The sequence below is a fragment of the Curcuma longa genome, chromosome 3 (assembly GCF_044706935.1).
Source record: "Curcuma longa cultivar G26 ecotype Majalengka, Jawa Barat chromosome 3, ITB_CL_G26_1.1, whole genome shotgun sequence".
Classification (NCBI taxonomy): domain Eukaryota; kingdom Viridiplantae; phylum Streptophyta; class Magnoliopsida; order Zingiberales; family Zingiberaceae; genus Curcuma; species Curcuma longa.
In genome coordinates this window covers 11,541,474-11,563,611 of record NC_133863.1, presented here as the reverse complement: position 1 = coordinate 11,563,611, position 22,138 = coordinate 11,541,474, and the positions used below count along the sequence as shown (strand labels likewise).

At 34.2% G+C, this 22,138-nt stretch overlaps 1 protein-coding gene and 5 non-coding genes across 6 annotated transcripts; all 6 read right to left on the bottom strand.

Annotated features, from left to right (window-relative positions):
* Window positions 1-468: 468 nt before the first annotated feature.
* Window positions 469-13,871, bottom strand: LOC141823476 (polyadenylate-binding protein-interacting protein 11-like). The gene is made up of 10 exons (XM_074710764.1): window positions 13,414-13,871; window positions 13,207-13,317; window positions 9,933-9,977; window positions 9,782-9,854; window positions 9,589-9,701; window positions 9,397-9,456; window positions 9,263-9,310; window positions 9,020-9,088; window positions 858-919; window positions 469-767 (listed from the first exon to the last, which is right to left on the bottom strand). Exons 1-10 carry the CDS (start codon window positions 13,810-13,812, stop codon window positions 710-712), a joined length of 1,038 nt encoding a protein of 345 aa, XP_074566865.1. The 5' UTR covers window positions 13,813-13,871; the 3' UTR covers window positions 469-709.
* A 2,629-nt stretch (window positions 13,872-16,500) lies between these two features.
* On the bottom strand, window positions 16,501-16,584 carry LOC141825798 (small nucleolar RNA SNORD36). The gene has a single exon (XR_012601551.1). It is a non-coding gene; the product is annotated as a small nucleolar RNA SNORD36 (small nucleolar RNA).
* Window positions 16,585-16,756: 172 nt separating this feature from the next.
* Window positions 16,757-16,839, bottom strand: LOC141825797 (small nucleolar RNA SNORD36). The gene has a single exon (XR_012601550.1). It is a non-coding gene; the product is annotated as a small nucleolar RNA SNORD36 (small nucleolar RNA).
* A 152-nt stretch (window positions 16,840-16,991) lies between these two features.
* On the bottom strand, window positions 16,992-17,075 carry LOC141825796 (small nucleolar RNA SNORD36). The gene has a single exon (XR_012601549.1). It is a non-coding gene; the product is annotated as a small nucleolar RNA SNORD36 (small nucleolar RNA).
* A 153-nt stretch (window positions 17,076-17,228) lies between these two features.
* On the bottom strand, window positions 17,229-17,312 carry LOC141825795 (small nucleolar RNA SNORD36). Its single transcript, XR_012601548.1, has one exon. It is a non-coding gene; the product is annotated as a small nucleolar RNA SNORD36 (small nucleolar RNA).
* Window positions 17,313-17,464: 152 nt separating this feature from the next.
* LOC141825799 (small nucleolar RNA SNORD36) lies at window positions 17,465-17,548 on the bottom strand. The gene has a single exon (XR_012601552.1). It is a non-coding gene; the product is annotated as a small nucleolar RNA SNORD36 (small nucleolar RNA).
* Between the last annotated feature and the right edge of the window lie 4,590 nt (window positions 17,549-22,138).

Genomic DNA, 22,138 nt, shown 5'->3' with positions numbered 1-22,138 from the left:
GGCTCAACAAGTGAACCGGTTCGTCAATTGGTTAAAAGGGATTACATATGGTTTTGGCGACCAGAACAGAGATGAGAATTTTCGAATGGAAACCGAACAAAAATCAAATAAGCAGCGAGCCAAATTGACAGGTTTGAACCAAATTGACCGATTTTCTTTAAGCCAACATTTTTAGTATAAAAAGGCATCAAATAGATAAATCACACTTATCTACAAATTAATATTGGATCATTTTAAGATTGCCTGTACTTTTATTTATTGGATTGTGTGAAATGTTATAAAATCCGGTCCGCCACTGCAAGAACTACGCCATCAATAACTGAGCATACAGTTATAAGGGCAAGAACTACGCTATAATCGTATCGTAGAAAAACAACTTTAACGGCGTTAAATGAAGCCTTTAAACTAACTACATAACAAAAGCACTTTCATGGTAGAAGAGCATTTAAAAACAGTGAAGACTAAACAAGACCATCAAACAGCTGAAATTTTACCACCAGAAAGTTGCTCAGATTGTCTGTGTGAACTCGGATAATTGTTTCAAAGCCTTAAATGTTCAGAACACCTTCGTGGGCAAAGGAAAAATCCAACCATTTATGGGAGGGAAAACTACATGGAATATAACTTATCGGCTAAAAGATAACCTTCCATATCTCTGTATATTAAGTGTGTATGTACTGCCGCCGACCAGCTCATAAAGATGTGAAACTCAATGAATTGGTGAGCGAGGTGCACGAGGTCGCACGGGGGTCTTCGAGGGGCTTACCCTAGATCACATAAGTGTATCGAGAACATTTTCAATATCCCAAGATAACAATGATACATGACTGGTAAATGAACTATGGCACAGAGCTTACCTTATGGGTAAGGATCCTAAAACCACACCACTACAGTTCAGAGCAGCAGTCGCACTCTCAGCCTGAAATGATAAATTCAGGTAATGCAATCAAATGTGATATGATTAAGGTGACCACTGAACAGTAGAAATAGTGAATTAGCATGCACAAGAATATTATGTACCAATTAAACTAATAAAGTTATCATCCCTAAGAAAGATAACACAGCGATGACCAATTCGCCAAATATAATACGACAGGATTGCAGATTTTTGTGATCCATACCTATACCATAATTATGACTTTGAGTGTATTGGATTAGGAATTATATCATAAAGAAAAAGGGTTAAGATAATGGACTCTCTCTGTGTCACTGTGTTGTGCAGGATTACCTAGTGTTCCTTGGACGAAATGCGGGGACTGCTTCAACCTAATATCGTGATAGAACCTGAAAATGAGGAACTCAGAAACTCCAGCGTGAGTGAAAATGAAATCACTCCATTGTGCAGCAATGATTGTAATTTCTGTTGGAAGGTGGTGGGCTCTCAAATAGCTTTCTAGGAAGAGAAGAGTAATATAATGACTTATTATAAAAATGATTTATCTTGCAACTTTACATTACAAGACTATTTATACTAACTCAATAGAAATCTCTAGACCACACATCATTAATTAGATATATGCATTTATTATATCTAGGTACATAAATTCAAGATTCATGTATCATCTTGGTTCGTGTACATCAAGTATTTACTAAGCTTCATATATTCAAGTTTAATTCAACTTCTAACACTCCCCCTTAAACTTGAATCTTCCTTACTCCAAGCATGAACCTCAATCTTTGAAAATCATCAAATTTAAGTGACTTTATAAAAATATCGGATTCATAGTCTTCGCATACTCAAATTTAAGTTCTTCTTTGCAATGTATTCTCAAATAAAATGATATCTTGTGTCAATATGTTTGCTATGTTCATAAAATACTGAATTCTTTGCCAAACTTTGAGCTGACTTATTATCAATCATGATCTTTATAGCATCTTCTTATTCCAAATGAAGTTCCTTTAAGAATCTTCTCAACCATATAGCATGACAAGTGCAAGAAGTAACTGCAACATACTCAACTTCACAATTGAAAAGTGTCATAATAGCTTGCTTTTTTGAACTCCATGAAATTGCATTATTTCCCAAAAAAAATATCAAACCAGCTGTGTTTTTTTCTATCATTAATGTCTCCCGCAAAATCGCTATCACAATAGCCCTACAACTTGTAGTTGCTAGAGGATGAATAAAAAAATACCATAATCAAGAATCCCTTTAATATAACAAAGTATCTTCTTAGCTACCAACATGTGAGACTCAGTTGGATTCTCCATACATCGACTCACAACTCCAACTGCAAATAAAATGTCGGGTCTTATACAAGTCAACTATCTCAAGCTCAAATAAGACTTCTTAATGCAGTTGGATTAATATTCTCTTCTTTTTTCTTCACTTTGGATAGTTGTATTCCAAATTACAGAGTATTAACTGGTTTGCAATTGAGCATATTAAATTTCTTAAAAATCTCTTTCGCATAGTTTTCTTATGAAATAGAAGTTCCATCCTCCATTTGCTTTACATGAATTCCCAAGAAATAAGTCATGAGTCCCATGTCAGTCGTCTCAAATTCATAACTCACGACTATCTTGAATTCTTCAATTATTATTTGATTATTTCTGTAAAAATGAGATCCACATAAATACAAACAAGTAAAAACCCATAACTTTCTTCATTCATATAAAGTGCATACTCATGGAGCATATCAGAAAATTATTTTCTTGTAAATACTTGTCAAGTCGATTATTCCAAGCTTTTGGTTCTTGATTAAGCTCATAAAGTGCCTTCTTTAGCTTTAAGGCCTTATCTTCATGCCCCTTAATCACATATCCAAGAAGTTGCTCAATATAAACATTCTCATTAAGATAACTATTAAGAAAGGCAAATTTAACATCAAACTGATAAATCTTCTAATGATTTTAAACGGCAAAAGATATCACAAGCGAATAGTCTCCAATCGAGCTAGCGGAGCAAATACCTCATCATAATTAATATCTTGTTTTTGCTTGTAGCCTTTAGCAACAAGTCGTGCTTTATACCTTTCCACTTCTCTATTGGAATTTCTCTTTATCTTGTAGGCTTCTATATTTTAGAATATTTTCTCTTGAAGATGATCCTGGTGTGATTGATAAACCGGGTGCATGTGGAGTTGATTCTTCTTAGACTTCTTGTTCCACATCAAAGAAAGGAAATCATAAGACCTTCTTTCCCTAGAGATCCAATCCTATGATGTATCTTCATTAAATTCTACATCTCTACTCATCACAATTCTTCCTTTGTGTGGATTTTACAATCTGTTTTCCTTGAAATTTTTATCATAACCAATGAAAATAAGTTTCTAACTCCGATCATCTAACTTGGATCTTTCTTGTTCGAGGATATGTTGAAATTCAATCGATCCAAATACTTGTAGATGTGGCATGGTTGACTTCCCACTCCATGCTTCTTAAGGTATTACATTCTTCAAGCTCTTTGTTGGAGATCGATTTGAAAGATACACAACACATGACACTGCTTCAGCCCAAAACTTCTTAGGCATCTCTTTAAACTTTAACATACTCCTTGTCATATTAAGTATTATCATGTTCTTCCTTTCTGCAACTCCGTTTTACTGGAGTGATCTAGGAACCATCAAAAGATGACGAATTACATACAACTCATAAAAATTATTAAATTCATTAGATGTAAATTCACCGCTTCTATCAGTTCTCAATGCTTGAATTTGATATCTACTTTCTTTTTTCGACAAGAGTTTCGAACTTTCTAAATGTACCAAATACCTTAGATTTTTGCTTCCAAAAATAAACTTACGTCTTTCTACTGAAATCATCAATAAAAAGCACAAAATAATAGCTTTTACCGAGAGATTCAAACTTGAAAGGACCACAAACATCAACATAGACAATTTGTAATGATTTAGTTGCTCTCGAAATGGAAAGCTTTCGAAAGCTCTTTCTTGCATGCTTGCCTAGTAAGCATGCTTCACATAATTAATCAAGATTTTTGGAATCCCTTTCACCTTCTTATGATCTCCCAAAGCTTTGAGTCTGTCAAAATTCAAATGACCAAACCTTATATGTTAAATCCATGATGGATCCATACAAGTCTTCAAGCACATAGGTCCACAATTCTTCAAATCCAATAAAAACATCTTATTCTTAGTCATAGACACCTTAGCAGGTTAGCCCAAGCATACAATCATTCATATGAATCTTATAATTTCTTTCCAAAAATTGACCAATACTTAAGATATTTCTAGTCAATTTTGAAATATAATAAACATCACAAAGGACTTTATGACCACTATTTTGTGTTTCAAGAAGAATCGTACCTTAGCCTTCAATTTTCACCTTTGTGTTGTCTCCAAATCTTACAAAGCCTTTCTTCTTTGTATCAAGTTCCACAAATTTACTTTTATCACCCGTCATATGATTACTAGCTCCATTATCAAGACATCATGTGTTTGCTTTTCCAATAGAGTCCTCCTTTAGTGTAAGAAACAAGGATTGCTCTACATCATCTTCCTTGTTCTCCATTAGATTTGCCTTTTCATCTTCCATGTTTGATTGACCCTCCCAAGCATAATGTCCACAAAGGACTTTATGACCACCATTCTATGTTTCAACAAGAATCGTACCTTAGCCTTCAATTTTCACCTTTGTGTTGTCTCTAAATCTTACAAAGCCTTTCTTCTTTGTATCAAGTTCCACAAATTTACTTTTATCACCCGTCATATGATTACTAGCTCCATTATCAAGACACCATGTGTTTGCTTTTCCAATAGAGTCCTCCTTTAGTGTAAGAAACAAGGATTGCTCTACATCATCTTCCTTGTTCTCCATTAGATTTGCCTTTTCATCTTCCATGTTTGATTGACACTCCCAAGCATAATGTCCACAAAGGACTTTATGACCACCATTCTATGTTTCAACAAGAATCGTACCTTAGCCTTCAATTTTCACCTTTGTGTTGTCTCTAAATCTTACAAAGCCTTTCTTCTTTGTATCAAGTTCCACAAATTTACTTTTATCACCCGTCATATGATTACTAGCTCCATTATCAAGACACCATGCGTTTGCTTTTCCAATAGAGTCCTCCTTTAGTGTAAGAAACAAGGATTGCTCTACATCATCTTCCTTTAGATTTGCCTTTTCATCTTCCATGTTTGATTGACACTCCCAAGCATAATGTCCAAACTTGTGACAAGAATAACATTCAATTTGAGATTTATTTCTTCTATCATCATACCTCACACAATTACCTCTTCCTCTTGCTCTTCTACGACCTATTGTAAATGTTTGATTTCTTTTATCAAACTGAGAGGGTTGCTCATCTCTCCCTTGACCATGGCCATGTACCGAACCTCGGTCTCTGCCTTGTCCTCGGTCTAGACCTCTACTAGAAACATCTCCTTTGGCCTTCAAATTGATTTTTGCTTGTAATATATGTTCTATTCTTGCTTTTCACAATTCATCCTTTCTTCATGAGTCTATAATGATCCGTTTAATTCATCAATGGTCATGATCTCCAAATCTTTAAACTCTTCAATCACAACATGATTAAACTTTGTGCTAAGAGTACCTTCTCAATTACCCAAACATCAAGCACGGTTTCTCCAAGTCTCTTCATTTAATTGATAATAGCAAAAACTCTTGTAAAATAGTCGGAGATATATTCACTCTCCTTCATAAAGAGTGATTCAAACTTAGTCCTTAGAGTTTGAATTCCTACCTTCTTTACCTTGTGTGCTCCCCTAATAGAGTTGTGAAGCATCTCTCACACTTTCTTTGATGTTGTCTCATTGGCTATTTTCTCAAATATGTCTTCACCCAAACATTGATGGATGATGGTAAGAGCACCTTAATCTCTCATTTTCTCCAAAGTATCCTTTTGGTTTCTCTCTTCCTTTCTTTGATGTGGACTTCTTGTTCCACATCAAAGAAAGGAAATCATAAGACCTTCTTCTTCCTTAGAGATCCAATCCTATAATGCATCTTCATTAAATTCTACATCTCTACTAATCACAATTCTTCCTTTGTGTGGATTTTGCAATCTGTTTTCCTTGAAATTTTCATCATAACCAATGAAAATAAGTTTCCAACTCCGATCATCTAACTTGGATCTTTCTTGTTCGAGGATATGTGCAAATGCAATTGATCCAAATACTTGTAGATGTGACATGGTTAACTTCCATCCACTCCATGCTTCTTAAGGTATTACATTCTTCAAGCTCTTTGTTGGAGATCAATTTAAAAGATACACAACACATGACACTGCTTCAGCCCAAAACTTCTTAGGAATCTCTTTAAACTTTAACATACTCCTCGCCATATTAAGTATTATCATGTTCTTCCTTTCTGCAACTCCGTTTTGCTGGAGTGATCTAGGAACCATCAAAAGACGACGAATTCCATACAACTCATAAAAATTATTAAATTCATTAGATGTAAATTCACCGCTTCTATCAGTTCTCAATGCTTGAATTTGATATCTACTTTCTTTTTTCGACAAGAGTTTTGAACTTTCTGAATGTACCAAATACCTTAGATTTTTGCTTTCAAAAATAAACTTACGTCTTTCTACTGAAATCATCAATAAAAAGCACAAAATAATAGCTTTTAACCAAGAGATTCAGACTTGATAAGACCACAAACATCAACATAGACAATTTGTAATGATTTAGTTGCTCTCGAAATGGAATGCTTTCAAAAGCTCTTTCTTGCATGCTTGCCTAGTAAGCATGCTTCACATAATTAATCAAAAATTTTAAAATCCTTTTCACCATCTTATGATCTCCCAAAGCTTTGAGTCCGTCAAAATTCAAATGACCAAACCTTATATGTTACATCCATGATGGATCCATACAAGTCTTCAAGCACATAGGTCCACAATTCTTCAAGTCCAATAAAAACATCTTATTCTTAGTCATAGACACCTTAACAACAAGATTAGCCCAAGCATACAATCATTCATATGAATCTTGTAATTTTTTTTCCAAAAGTTGACCAATACTTAAGATATTGCTAGTTAATTTTGGAATATAATAAACATCACAAAGGACTTTATGATCACCATTCTGTATTTCAAGAAGAATCGTACCTTAGCCTTCAATTTTCACCTTTGTGTTGTCTCCAAATCTTACAAAGCCTTTCTTCTTTGTATCAAGTTCCACAAATTTACTTTTATCACCCGTCATATGATTACTAGCTCCATTATCAAGACACCATGTGTTTGCTTTTCCAATAGAGTCCTCCTTTAGTGTAAGAAACAAGGATTGCTCTACATCATCTTCCTTGTTCTCCATTAGATTTGTCGCTTCATCTTCCATGTTTGATTGACACTCCCAAGCATAATGTCCAAACTTATGACAAGAATAACATTCAATTTGAGATTTATTTCTTCTATCATCATACCTCACACAATTACCTCTTCCTCTTGCTCTTCTACGACCTATTGCAAATGTTTGATTTCTTTTATCAAACTGAGAGGGTTGCTCATCTCTCCCTTAACGATGGCCATGTACCGAACCTCGGCCTCTGCCTTGTCCTCGGCCTCTACTACTAGAAACATCTCCTTTGGTCTTCGAATTGATTTTTGCTTGGAATATATGTTCTGATTGCTCTTGCTTTTCACAATTCATCCTTTCTTCATGAGTCTGTAATGATCCATTTAATTCATCAATGGTCATGATCTCCAAATCTTTAAACTCTTCAATTGCAACATGATTAAACTTTGTGCTAAGAGAATGTAGTGCCTTCTCAATTAACCGAACACCAAGCACGATTTCTCCAGGTCTTTTCATTTGATTGATAATAGCAAAAACTCTTGTAAAATAGTCAAAGATATATTCACTCTCCTTCATAAAAAGTGATTCAACCTCCGTCCTTAGAGTTTGAAATCACACCTTTTTTACCTTGTCTGCTCCCATAATAGAATTGTGAAGCATCTCTCACACTTTCTTTGATGTTGTCTCATTGGCCATTTTCCCAAATATGTCTTCACCCAAACATTGATGGATGATGGTAAGAGCACCTTAATCTCTCTTTCTTTCTTTCTCCAAAGTATCCTTTTGGTTTTGAGATAGAGTTGTCACATCTAAGGGCTCTTCAAAACCATTTTCAACAATATCCCACACTCATTGGGATCCAAGAATTGCATTCATTCTAAGTGACCAATTCTCATAGTTGAGTTTGGTAGATTAACGATATTGGGAAGAAAAGAATTTTCATATCATTGGCTCTGATAGCACTTTATTGGAAGGTGGTGGGCTCTCAAATAGCTTTCTAGGAAGAGAAGAAATGGCTTATCTTGTAACTTTACATTACATGACTATTTATAATACTCAATAGATATCTCTAGACCACACATCATTAATTAGATACATGCATTTATTCTAGCACTTTATGAAGAAAAAGATGCAACATAAAATTCAAGAACATGTTGCATGCATCATCATCATATCATCTGCAGTATCTAATTGTTTGCCAGTTAGATTTCCCATCAATCACATAATTAATCAGAACAGTACAAGAGAGATGATGAAAATCTCAATAATCATTTACAAGTCCACTATGTATGAATCTAGTTGGTAAGCATTTTCCTTCATTTGAGATAACTATAAGAGTGGTGGATGGACTTGTTTGTTGGATAGTAGAAACCTCAATCAAATGCCTTGGCAATTCCACAATATGTTATTTGCAATTTGATATACCAACATATAAGAGTCAAGATATGTCTTTCACGTATACAAAACTAAATTTACAGTACCTTTTAGATGGCAGATCTGCTGGATATAATTTCTTGAAAAAATTTGTATTTAATGCCGGACCATGCACAGAAGCACATGATAATGGATTTGACCCATGACATTGTGGCAGCACATTGCCACCATACAAAGGTGGTTCCCATCAATACCATACTTAACATGAGAAATAGTGACACCATGATAATTTGACATCTCAAATACGGCCTTTTAATAAAATCGCCATACATTAATTAAAAACAGAAGAAAAAAACAATATAAGGAATATAAAGAACAGTATCATATCAAATCAATGCAGATTAACCAAAGCCAGAGTCACTAACCATCACAAATTCAACAAACGCAATCCTTGAGGAATGATTATAATCTCCAAGAAGTCGCAAGCGATAAACCTGTAAAATATAATTTGCATTGTCATCTAGTTATCTGCATTTTTACAAGGTATTTAGATTACAAAAAAAATGTCATTTATTATCCAACCTTAATTTATAAAGCCAGAGTTAGTTATACATAATAATAGTCCATATAAATATATTAAAGAGGAGGTTATGCCAATTGCAACCAACCTCTCCACAAATAGATTCGAAGAAAAGTTTAACATCTGCTTGAGACACCTATAGTAGCCATGAAAGAAGAATTAGAAATGAGCATATATGCTAACACAAATTGGACATATTGAACAATGTTTTCTACACTGAACCTTCTTGTCAATATTTGTACAGTAGACAGTCCTTGAACACATCTCACGCTCATCATCAGACTGAAATCACAGAAATTCTCAGATTGGTGATAATGGGAAGAATCCTGGCTACAACTAAAATATACTCATGGAGGTTTAATCAGCTTGATACATATATGAAAGGTAAAGCTAACATTTTCAAAATTCTCTTACCCGAGGCAAAAATGTGGGGTTGACAGGTGCAATTGCAGTTTTCGAAGGAAGCACTCTTACTGGATAAAATCCAAGAACAGTCCCTGACAGACTTAAAGCAGCTTGTGCACCCTCTAATTTTGAAAGAACCAGTGGCAATTATCAGTGGTGATTAAAGATAATTTCACCCAGACCAAGGATGCAAAAAAGATACCCTCATCAGTGAACTCTATGAAAGCAAAACGAAGAACTGACTTTGGGTCCCCACACATGCGACAATCAACAACCTGTTGCATAAGACATTCATTCATCTACAAGTATTTATAATCGTATCAAGACACATGAAGGATATGAAAACAACTCACCTGCCCACAATGAATGAAAAGTGTTGCTAGCTGTTCTTCAGTAACCTAAATACATACAGAATCATGAATCAAAACTTCAGTATGAACAAGTTCAAATGGGTTCTATGCAGCAACAGATCATTTAAAATTTTCTTATCCATAAATCCAAACAAATTCTAAATTATGCTGACAAAGGGACTTACTTCTAAAATTCAGATTGTTAAAAAGCTTAAAATACAAGATGGAAAAATATATGCCAGTCAAACAAAACAATGTGGCTCTGCCAACATACCATCTAGAAATATTCTCTAAAAGTATACTATTCAATGATGCCTAGAATACAAGTTCGTATTGGTTTTGCATTGCAGTGCTATTCCTATGATGAGTTACTGAAACAGGTAGAACAATATAACATCACTAGTTGTTCACTACACAAACAAGATATACCTTGCACTACGAACATTCAAACTTATTAAGAAATCAAGAGTCATAAATTATACAAGGGAAAAAACAAAATATAATGGATTATCATGCAGATCTCTGATTAAGGAATTCTGTACAATAACTTTACAATTACTCATGGGAAAATGCACCATCATCAAGTTGAATTACACAAATACATTGAAAACATATATAAAGTGCGGATCTGAGTGCAAAAACAAGAATTTGCAACATTCCAATTAGAAGTTCAAAATAAAAGCCAATTGTATGTCTTCAAAGACTGAATAAAAACTTATATTAAATCCGACCATACTAAAGAAAACATGTAAGAAGAAGTTCACATATGATTTGGTGTTCTGATCCTAAAATAAAAGGATTTAAATGTAGTTGTCCATGGAACTGCATGATTCACTTACAAAAGCTCCACTGAATTTGTCAATAGTATTACTATATATTTGCGGTGATCAAAGAATAATGCAGGTAATTTAGCTTTGAAGTGAAAAGGTAGTTTAGCATGTGCATCAATAATGATTAAAGATCTGTCAACATTTTGAAATGCAATGTGTTTGTTAAGGTTCTCAAAAAAATGTTTCAAAAAATTGATTAGTAAAGATAAGCTACAAATTAATATTACTCTCCTGGATGGGGATATGCTACCCCATCTGAGATAAACAAGTCGACCTAGCAAGATCGTAACGGTACAAATGCAATGGTAGATGTTTCAGGTTTTCTGACATACCACTATGCAAGGAGACATATGGAAAAGAATTCATGTTCATGAGATTAATAGGTTGGTGTGATTATAAGAAAGACAAGTTATTGAGCATTGAAAAAGACAATATTGAGCTGTGAACAATCTGCTGCTAAGAATTTTCAAACTAGCAATTTGTAAGAGCCTGGACTTACAGTCTTCCTCATTCTGATCAACTGAAACATAAGCAATGCTCAGACTGTTGGAGGAGAAAAGGAAACCCACAGGACAAATTTTTAAAGCAAACAAAAAGGCCAGGACAAATAAAACTGTGATTTTCTCATTTACTTCTTAAATTGATTGGCATTAAATGCAGAATTCTAACTTAGAAATTGCAAATACAAAAAGGAAACAAAATGCACATTGTGAAAATTCAGATAGTGGTAAAATATATGGTAAGTTTTATACATGAAAGGAGGTCATGATAACAATTTTAAGGTAGTCAATTTACCAATCGGAAAGTTTCTATGACATATATTGAAACAAAAGAATTTTACTTAAGATAATAGAAATTTTTATAATTGTGTTTAAAATGAACTTATAATTTATGAGTATATATTCCAATAAACACAACTGTATATACATATAAACTATTGCAATCTCTTCAATCATATTCAAATAAAAATAAATTGAAAAAGTGAGAGAAAAAAAATAAATTATTGACTTATCAAAATCTATTTTTATTTAATTAAAGTGATAGGCCTGCATGTTATCACTTGCAGATTTTAAAACGTTAAACATAACATGAGAAGAAAAAAGTTCATTGATGTTAAATACTATATTTTATTCCATTTGTTTTTTTTCATTTTAAATTATTTTTAAAATTTTTTAGATAATTATAAGTTAAATCCAACTAATATTTAATGTTTTGGATTAAGTGGGCGATAATAATTTATGTTTTGGGATAAGTGGAAACCAGATGAATGTTAGGTGGAACCCATCAAATACACAAAATAATTAGATTCAAATTGAGCTCGATTTGAATTTATTTTGATCAATTTAAAATCCAGCCAAATTTATATATAGGATTTTATTATATTTATTTAGGTTATGATATTATTTAAAAGCTGAGGAATTATTTTTGTTGTTCTCTCCTTCTCTTCCCAATTCCACTCAACTAGACACCACTTACTCATGTCACCTGCCCATGCCGCCTCACCGCCTTTGATGTCTCTTCTCTCCCTCAATTTTCCTCTATTCCAATCTCTTCTCTTCCTCTCCTCTCTTCTCGCTTTCTCTCTGTTTATCCATTCTGTCATGCCCTCTCTATTTCGTCTTTCTATTATGTGCCGCTTGTAACAAGATCATCTTGTCTGCTTGTTGGCGACCGAAACAGCAGATTTTTCCAGTAGCAACTGATTATGCTCGACACCAAAAACTATGACTTAGCTCATCTTAGTCAGACAACAGAATAGTTTTTCCATTCTTTGGATACTTAAACATCAAATAATAGTGAAAAATGATTACAAATATTATCAGAACTAAATATCAATAATAATCAGGAAAAAGACAAAAAAAAAATAGATCAATAGGCCTATAGAGTACTAATTGTTAACATATTTATCTAATTGTCATTTTAGTGCTTCAGTATTCTAAAGGGTTATCTATACAACATACATGGTTAAACATTAATGATTCTATACCATGACACATGAACCAATCATGTGGCTTTGACTGCACAGACAAGTAAAAAAAAAGAGAAAAATTAAGTACACTAATTGAAGGAGAAAATCAAACTTGATTAGAATAGACAAGTTAACTACATAAGAAAAAAAAAGAGTATTATTCCCATCCAGAAAATTGAATAATTCAGTATCTCAAATACTAACCCCTCGTATCAAACAATGTAGCATACCCTCGTGTCCCTTAAATCTAGACTGTCTGAACAATTTTACATTGTCATTTGTAACATGACTCTGATGCATTTTATTTGATCGATTTACATATGATATGCCTCGCTCTAGTGCCGTATCCGAATCAAAATTGTTTAAGCATAATAGAAAAAAGGGAGCTAATGCTAAAGGCTTTTCATACAGAAAGCATCTCAAACAAAAAACAGTATAAAAGAATTTAACATTATGGATAAATCTTATTAGTCACTACCTGATGATCAATGTCCGAAACATATACCGTCCTTTTAATCACTTCATCTCGTTGTGCCATACTGGTCCGGCTATTCATCCGACGCCTCCCCTGACCGAATCCATTCTTTTTCTAAAAGACAAACACAGGAACATAAAAATCAGAACCACCTCCAACAAGAAAGAAGACAATAAATCCATGTAAAACAGCTGCATCCGAGACACTCACCCGCCTACCACCATTCCCAACACCATCGTCAACCCCAAGACCATTCTGATAAAAAACTCCGCCGGGGCCGAAGCTATTCCCCATCACCGTGAGCGACGGGGGTACGAACTCCTGCGCCATCGGATTCAGCTTCGACAGGAGCTCCTCCAGGTCCCGCATCTCCCGCTTAAACCCCTCGTCTCCGGTGGTGGAGGCGACGCCGGTTGGCCTCTGTGCCGCAGACTCAGTCACATCCTTGGGACTCGAGAGGAAAGTGTCTGCGGACGCGTCTCGGTGGCTGCGTATTTCGGACACAGTCAGATCCTTTGTGCTGCGGAGTTCCGGAGCTAAGCCTGCGTCGACGGAGGCGCTCACGGCCGACGCCAGATCGACGCCCTTCTTGGTCTCCACGATGGCCATCTCCGGAAGGAGCTCTCAAACGACCACCTGTTCCTCCTATCTGATGAGGGATTCAGCTGCTGCTCCGCGGAAAGGGAGAGTAAAGAAGGGGTGGAAAGGGTAGTTGAGAGTACAGAACACGAGGGGTATGCTCACCGGACGGACTAGCGCAACGAGTCTGCGACTGAGATGAGAGGGAGAGGGTGTGACCAGATCGCACTGGCGAACTTTTTCGGGGCCGTCGCGTCAGTCTCTTCTCTCTCTACATCTGGCCTCTCTTCTCGCTACTCCGCCTTGTCCATTTGTAACTTGCATCGGACGGTAGGATTCGGCTTTTCCATCTGGGAGCTTTATCCGACGGTCAATATTAAATGAGAAAGGTAAAAGTGGGGCAATTACTTTTGTTACACGCTTGGTCATTTGATTAACTAGAGTGCGCCCAACGGAGGGAGGGTTGTTGCGGGTACCGAATCGGGTAACGTGTAATTAAGCTGTTTTTTGCGGGAGCATCGGGCCATGGCATGTATTTATGTCACGTAACTTCAATGATGACATGGAAGGCTAACTTGAAGACACGTTAACACTATTTAATTTTAAATATTAAAACTACACTGAATTGTATATAAGTAACTTTGTTTCTCGTTGTTTAACAACCGAGAAGGTCAATTTTATCTGATACGATAGAGGATCCGATATCCATACCAATGAAAAAGATATAAAAAGATTTAATATAAATATGAAAATGGATCTAATAAAATTATTTATATTCAACCTGAATATTCAATTAAATAATATATATATTATTATTAAATTTTTTTATTTAATCAATAATCAATTAAAGAAAAATTAAAAAATAAATTTAATTTTCTCTCTCTTCTAAACTTCTCCCTCTAACCTACTTACAAATATTTATTCTATTTTTATTAAATTATATTTTTTTTAAATATGATATGAATTTAATATACTTTAATGATGATAATTAAATAGAATAAAAAAATTTATTAATATAAAAATATCATATCTAAAAATAAGAATGGAAATGAATATCCATCCATCGGAATAAAAATTGAATATATAATAAATAGGGATGGAGAGACTATCCAAATCTAACCTATTACCATACTTACTAAAAATAAACTCTGAACTCTACGTCAAAAATTCAAAGGTTGCATGAGCAAATAAATACAATTATATCACAAATTTAGATGACTTTTTAATCCTGTACATGACATTTTTCACATGCTTCCATCAAGAACTATAATGACAGGATTAACCAAAAGAAAATTACAATAATTAACCAATACAAAAAGTACTGAAGGAGGATAATATCAGAACACAACATGGCAACTATTCTATAATCATCAAAATATATATATATATATATATATATATATATATATATATATATATATATATATATATATATATAATAGTTACTTCAAAAGGGGAGCCTTGACGCAACATTAAGGTTGCTATCATGTGACCTAGAGGTCACGGGTTCAAATCCTGAAAACAGCCTCTTGCCAAAGACAAAGTAAGGCTGCGTACAATGGATCCTTTCCCCGGACCCCGCATGGCGGGAGCTTCGTGCACCGGACTGCCCTTTATATATATATATATATATATATATAATAGTTACTTCACATTGCTTCAGTCTGTATATTAAATTCATGGATTTGCAAATAGTTACTTCAACCGCAACACCAGGTTTTTTATGCTCATGGAATGCTAAAACAAGTTTCAGAGTGTCATAGACTCTCTAAGATTTTCTAGACTTTGAAAGAGCAGCACGATGTACAAAGTTTCCATCAATGTTGGAACTCAAAGAAAGTTCGGATAGATTGGATCTATTACATGTGTAATCTTATTTTGCATTTTACAAAGCTATTTTCGCAATTCAAACCTGCAACTCAATGTTACATGACAACAACTTTAAAAGATGTAAGAAAATACTGATACGGGAGAACTAAGATTAATGGATTGACTTCGAAAAAGATTGCTGGTTGCTGGTTAAGCATTAACTAAAACTTACTCAACTTTTAAGAAAATGGACCAGTGCAATCAATAAGCTTAAATATTCATTTAAGGTATCAACTTTTGCCGCATAACTAGCAAAAATCAAAGGGAATTATTTTCACTTTGGATGATTGATTGGATGTCTCAGTCCAACTGTATTTCACTCACATTCTGTTTATTTTCTGACTGCACAGAAAGATTAGGCGACCAAATGGATTAGTTAGATTAGAGAGATTCAAAAAAATTGGTGAAGAATAAGAGGCTCAATTAGAGTTTTGATTCAAAGGCCTTTAGACACTAATCAAGAGTGAACAGGAGCAGCAATACTTCTGTGACAGAATCACATTTATTAAAATATCATCCACATTTACTGCTCCATTCTACAATGTTTCTCATTAAGGCAGGATACAACTTAACTGAACCACATCAAAGGAATCATAGAATCATAAACGTTTTCTTTTGATATTGAAAATACAAGAATTTATTGAAGATAAGCGACTAACAAAACAGATAGAATAATCATAGACGGGGAAACTGTGCATCAGTTTTAATTTTAAGACTTCATAGAAAGCTTTTGGTGCTAAACCATGTGTTTATCATCATCTAGATAGTCAGATCATAAAAGGATACAACCTAACCAAACCACATCAGTACAATAATACATTACTAAAGACACCTCATACACGAGTAAACTGTGCATCAGTCTTAAAAAGCTCGATTTTGAGACTTCATAGAAAGCTCTCTGTGTAAATTACTAGGATTTATCATCATCTGCACAGTCGAATCACACAAGGGTACAACCTAACAGAACCACATCAAAAGAATCACAGAACCAAGAAAACCTTCACTTCTGATATTTAAAAAATGAAAAATTGTAGAAGTTAATCAAATAACAAAGCAGTTCCTACAATAAAACAGTACGAAAGGCAACAATCATAGATGAGAAAACTGTGCATCAGTTTTAAAAAGCTCGATTTTAGACTTCATAGAAAGCTCTCTGTGTTAAATTACCATATTTATCATCATCTGCACAGTCAAACCACACAAAGGTACAACCTAGAGAAACACATCGAACGAATCGTAGAACCAAGAACCTTCATTTGTGATATCGAAAAAAATGAGAAATAACGAAGCAGTTATTACGATAAAACAGTACTAATGACAATCCTCATACATGAGTAAACTGTGCATCAGTTTTAAAAAGCTCGATTTTGAGACTTCATAGAAAGCTCTCTGTGTTAAATTACCATATTTATCATCATCTGCACAGTCAAACCACACAAGGGTACAACCTAGAGAAACACATCGAACGAATCGTAGAACCAAGAACCTTCATTTGTGATATCGAAAAAAAATGAGAAATAACGAAGCAGTTATTACAACAAAACAGTACTAATGACAACCCTCATACATGAGTAAACTGTGCATCAGTTTTAAAAAGCTCGATTTTGAGACTTCATAGAAAGCTCTGTGTTAAATTACCATATTTTTATCATCATCTGCACAATCAAATCACTCAAGGGTATAACCTAGAGAAACATATCAAAGGAATCATTGAACCAAGAACCTTTCATTTCAGATATCGAAAAAACGAGAAATAACAAAGCAGTTCCTACGGTAAAACAGTACTAAAGACAACCCTCGTACATGAGTAAACTGTGCATCAGTTTTAAAAAGCTCGATTTTGGTACTTCATAGAAAGCTCTCTGTGCTCAATTACCATATTTATCATCATCTACACGGTCAAATCACACAAGGGTACAGACTAACAGAACAACATCGATGGAATCATAGAACCTTCACTTCTGATATTGAAAAAAAATGAGAATTTGATGAAATTAATCAAATAGCAGCAGTTTCTACGGTAAAACAGCACTAAACATAAATATAAAACCCAATACCATTTTTTGACAAATTAAAAAGCACAACGGAAAATTCTCAAGGTTAAAAATTCAACTGTTTGAAACCATTTACACTAAAACACACAACATAAACGATGTGGAGCAAAGGAAACGGAACTTGCGACCCTTGTCCTTTGCTCCCCTCACAAGGTTATCGGCCACTGGCAACACAATAATAAAGATGCCGATAGATCCAGCAATCGTCGACAAAAACAAACACGGCAAAGATATCGCGTGTACGTACCCTTCTGGAGGTTTTTGGTGTTCTTAGAGATGAGGGTGATGCGAATACGATGAGATCCTCCTCGGCTCTTCGAAGCTGCGCTTCGCCGGCTGCACGGCGTAGGACATCTCCGGAGATCGCACGGTCAAAGTAAATCGTGCTTCTTCAACGCCGTCAAGCTTCTCTCGGACGATGCCTTAGGGCATGGGAATGAGCCTTTTATAGTCTCGCGAATCCAGAGGGCCTTCATGCCACGTGGCAATCGGTTATTGGCTAGATAGTTCTATTTAAGTAAAAAGATAAAGGAGTTTTTTTATTTGTAATTGAATTATATTTATTGCAAAAAAATATAAATATATTTTTACTACAAATTAATCAATAAAAAAGAATTCAATCAGTTTAGTTTTTTACCTATATCGATTAAAATCGTTTTAAAATTTTAATCTAATTACATTTAAATTAATTGCAGACTAAATATATTTAAAAATTACATTTTATTTTATTAAATATATTTTAAAATTCTATTTATAATAAGTTTATTTATTATACTGTTTTTTAATATAAAATTTTACATAATCAATATCAAATTTTATATAAAAATTAATTTTAATGAATAAAGACAATGTAAAAATAGATGTATTCTATAATCAAATTATCTTTGTTTTAAATCATGCGTTTAAGAAAATGAGATCGGAACGCAAAGATAATAGAACTCAACAAAAGACAATACAATGGAACAGAAGAAACCCATCATTAGTGACAACCAAAATGGGACAAACAAATAATTAGTAATGCAATTACTCAAAGCAACTACATAATTTAGAAGATGAGTGCCTATTACAAGTGAAAAATTTTGAACATAGACAATGCTAATCGGGATTTTCAGTAGAATTTTGCGCGCCTTGTCATTTTTGGCTACCGACATTCTGAATTGTAACTCGGGAACAATTTACTTTGCATCCACAGGATCAAAAAGACACTTCATGGCAGAATTAGTGAGATGATTCTTTTGTTTACTTATTTGTGCCCGTGATCTCTTTGTATGTCATATGCACCCCAAGGACTATGGCCGGATCCAGACCCATACTGAGGGCCAGCATCAGCAGCTCCCACGACCTGAGGGCCGGATTCACCTTTTTGTTGAAGGGACATTTACCGCCATAACCAGCAGCTATGGTTCAAACACATGAAGTTAAATGAAATTGTTGGATATGTGATATATCACTGCGTAGCCATATGGATAAAGATTCCACCAGGAACTACAATTCCACTAGGAATTCTGTGGCTAATTTTATCTTTACTTGCCTGTGCGGTTCCTAATTTATAAAGGCATGAGAACTCATAATCTTGCTCCACTTTCCATTGAAGTGAAAAGCATACCTAAGCTCTCGGGGCATAGCTGAGTTGGTTACGACGCAGCAGACTTGCAGAAGAGGCCAAGGGTTCGAATCCTAACGAAGTCAGGCAATACCCTCCTGCGTTGTGATCAACTGCAGTTTCTCGATTTACCTCCTCACAGATAGTCGTGGGGCCGACCGTGTGGGGCCGCTAAAGTGGCGGATTCTACCTTTTTGCAGAAGAAAGCATACCTAAACGAAAGAAGAGTTTCATCAATCTTCTTTCTATAAATTAATCTTTTAAACTTCAGACGTGACTGTAAGATTACAATGGCACTAGATAACCACCAAAGATGTCCTAGGATTTTCCAATTAACTATTAGTATCTGCATTTTGATTAAACCACTTAAGAATCAGAGCCCAGAGTCTTCTCTTATCTCTAACAACTAAAGCTTTTGAGAAGTTCTGCCGATGTACTAGAACTGAAAGGTTTCAAATTTCGAAGAAAAATGGCCACTGAGACTGTTTATGATATCAGCAGGTTGACTCATGAATCATTGGTCATTGAGAATCATTAATTGCTCATTTAGATTGTGTATCATCTTCATGCTTCCAAAACATTGATGATTTAAGCTGATGATCAAATGGAAATACCTTCAATCAATTCAGAAAATGATTGTTATAAACATCTTCACGAAAAGGATCAAGATAACAATGAAGAAACATGTTGATATTTAAGGGTTCTGACGGATCATAAATTAAATAAGCAAGAACTGACCTTGGTTTCCAGCACCAGCTGTAGCTCTGGAACGTTTTCAGCATTGGCGACCTCAGCTCTTAGCTTCTCAACCTCCCGAGCAATTGAAATTAGATTTTTCTCCATCACTTGTCCTTGTTCGTAATTCTCTGCATATCCCTTCTTCTCATACTCTATAGCAGGCCTACATATCATTGTTGCCCACAGAATAAAACTTCCTGTCTGAGGTGACAAGTAAGGTACTTCAAAGAGCACAAGAAGCAGGCAAAAGGCTTTACTTCAGCTTCTTCTTATCAGGTTAGGCTTTTCAAGTTGGACTGCTAAATCTAAAGCCATATTCTTCAGGTCCAAATTCTCAAAATAACAGATTGACATAAACATAGACATCAAAATGCCTGCCCTTTTCTCATAACTATAATACTTGAGGGATAAAGGTATGCAACTTTTAGGGTGATGATTTCTCTAAAGTTTTGAGTTTTTGCTTTCATTAGTTTTGGCATGCAAACATTTTACTTATTCTAATGTAATTGCAACCAACCAAATACAAGCTATATGCACATTACACAAGTCATGCAGGAAAACTTAACCATCTTGATACACATATCCAACTGGGGTTAGATCAGCAAAGCCTCACTTGGCCTACAATTATGTTTTAATAAAAAAATAAATGACAATCTCAATGCATTTTTCTTGGCTATATTCCTTATGATATACCAGCTTGCAATAGAGAAAACATACCCAGGCACCAAGGTTGACATTCTAATGTAAAAATGTGCCTTGAGTCATATCAAAGTTTGTGAACACATTCACAAAGTATACCTCAAGATCATAATTCAAGACTAAATTATCATATATTAACCTGCTTAAGACTTGTCTCAGAGATAAGAAGTCATCCATGAGATCACACACCAATCTCCATTCACAGACTTCAGCAAGGAACAAAAAAAAATACTATCTCAATTGTAAAGCAGGAAGAGAATTTGACATAGCACAAGATCCTATCAAAACAATGACCATTTATGCATAATATGGGTGAATAAGTTAATATGGGTGAATAAGAAGTTTAATTAATTGAAAACTAAAGTAATACTAAGTTGAATTAAAGCTAAGAAGTACTTATCTTTTGCTGATCATTTTGATACGGTAACCCCAAAGGTGTCTATCATGTTTAGCTTTTCATATGTAGGATTATGTTTCTAGCAAGTAACAACACCAACTACACTAGTTTATGCTAAATTATGAATGGCTATAATCTGTTTCTGAAATACTTCAACACATACAAAACAAATGTTAGCGATTTATGCAGAAATCAGTTTCTAAAAAATTTTATTTCAAATATCCATTTGAACTAGATATAATCATTTGCTATCAGTATGTAAGCTTTATGGTAAATTCCATATATGAACGCTAGGAAATATATAATTTTATCATAACATGTATCTTATTCCCATAAGATTTTTTTGTACATAATGTGTTACTCATGCTTTATACATATTATTTTTTACATGTAGATTTATTTTAAGAAGTAAGGGTATTTTTATAATTTTATATATTTAACCTTCATTCTCTTTTCTTTCCTCCTAAATAAAGTAATACATGTTACGTTAATGAACCTTTCATTCCTGTCAAACAAAAAGAACATAAATACTTCTCTTCCCTCCCTTCCCGTCCCTTCCTTTTTCATTAATGAATCTTCTCTCACCCCATTCAAACAGAGGATTAGTCGAATACAGCATTGGAGTGACTAATTAGGGAGGCGTCGGATGAATAATAAAACCAGTATGACAACGAGATGAAGTGATTAAGAGGACTGTGTGTATTTCAAACATTGATTAACATTTGAAAATCGACAAATGATAACATATAGGCTTATTGTTTTAATTAAATAAAAATATATGTTGATAAGTCAATAAATAATTTATTTATTTTTCTCACTTTTTAAATTTATTTTATTTGAATATGATAACATGTAGTCTATTGGTATATTGACTACCTTAAAATTAGTATCATGACCCCTTTCATATATAAAACTTATCATATATTTTACCAAATGTTCCCAATGTGCACTTTGTTTACATTTAAAAAATTAGTGATCAATTAAAATTAACAATCA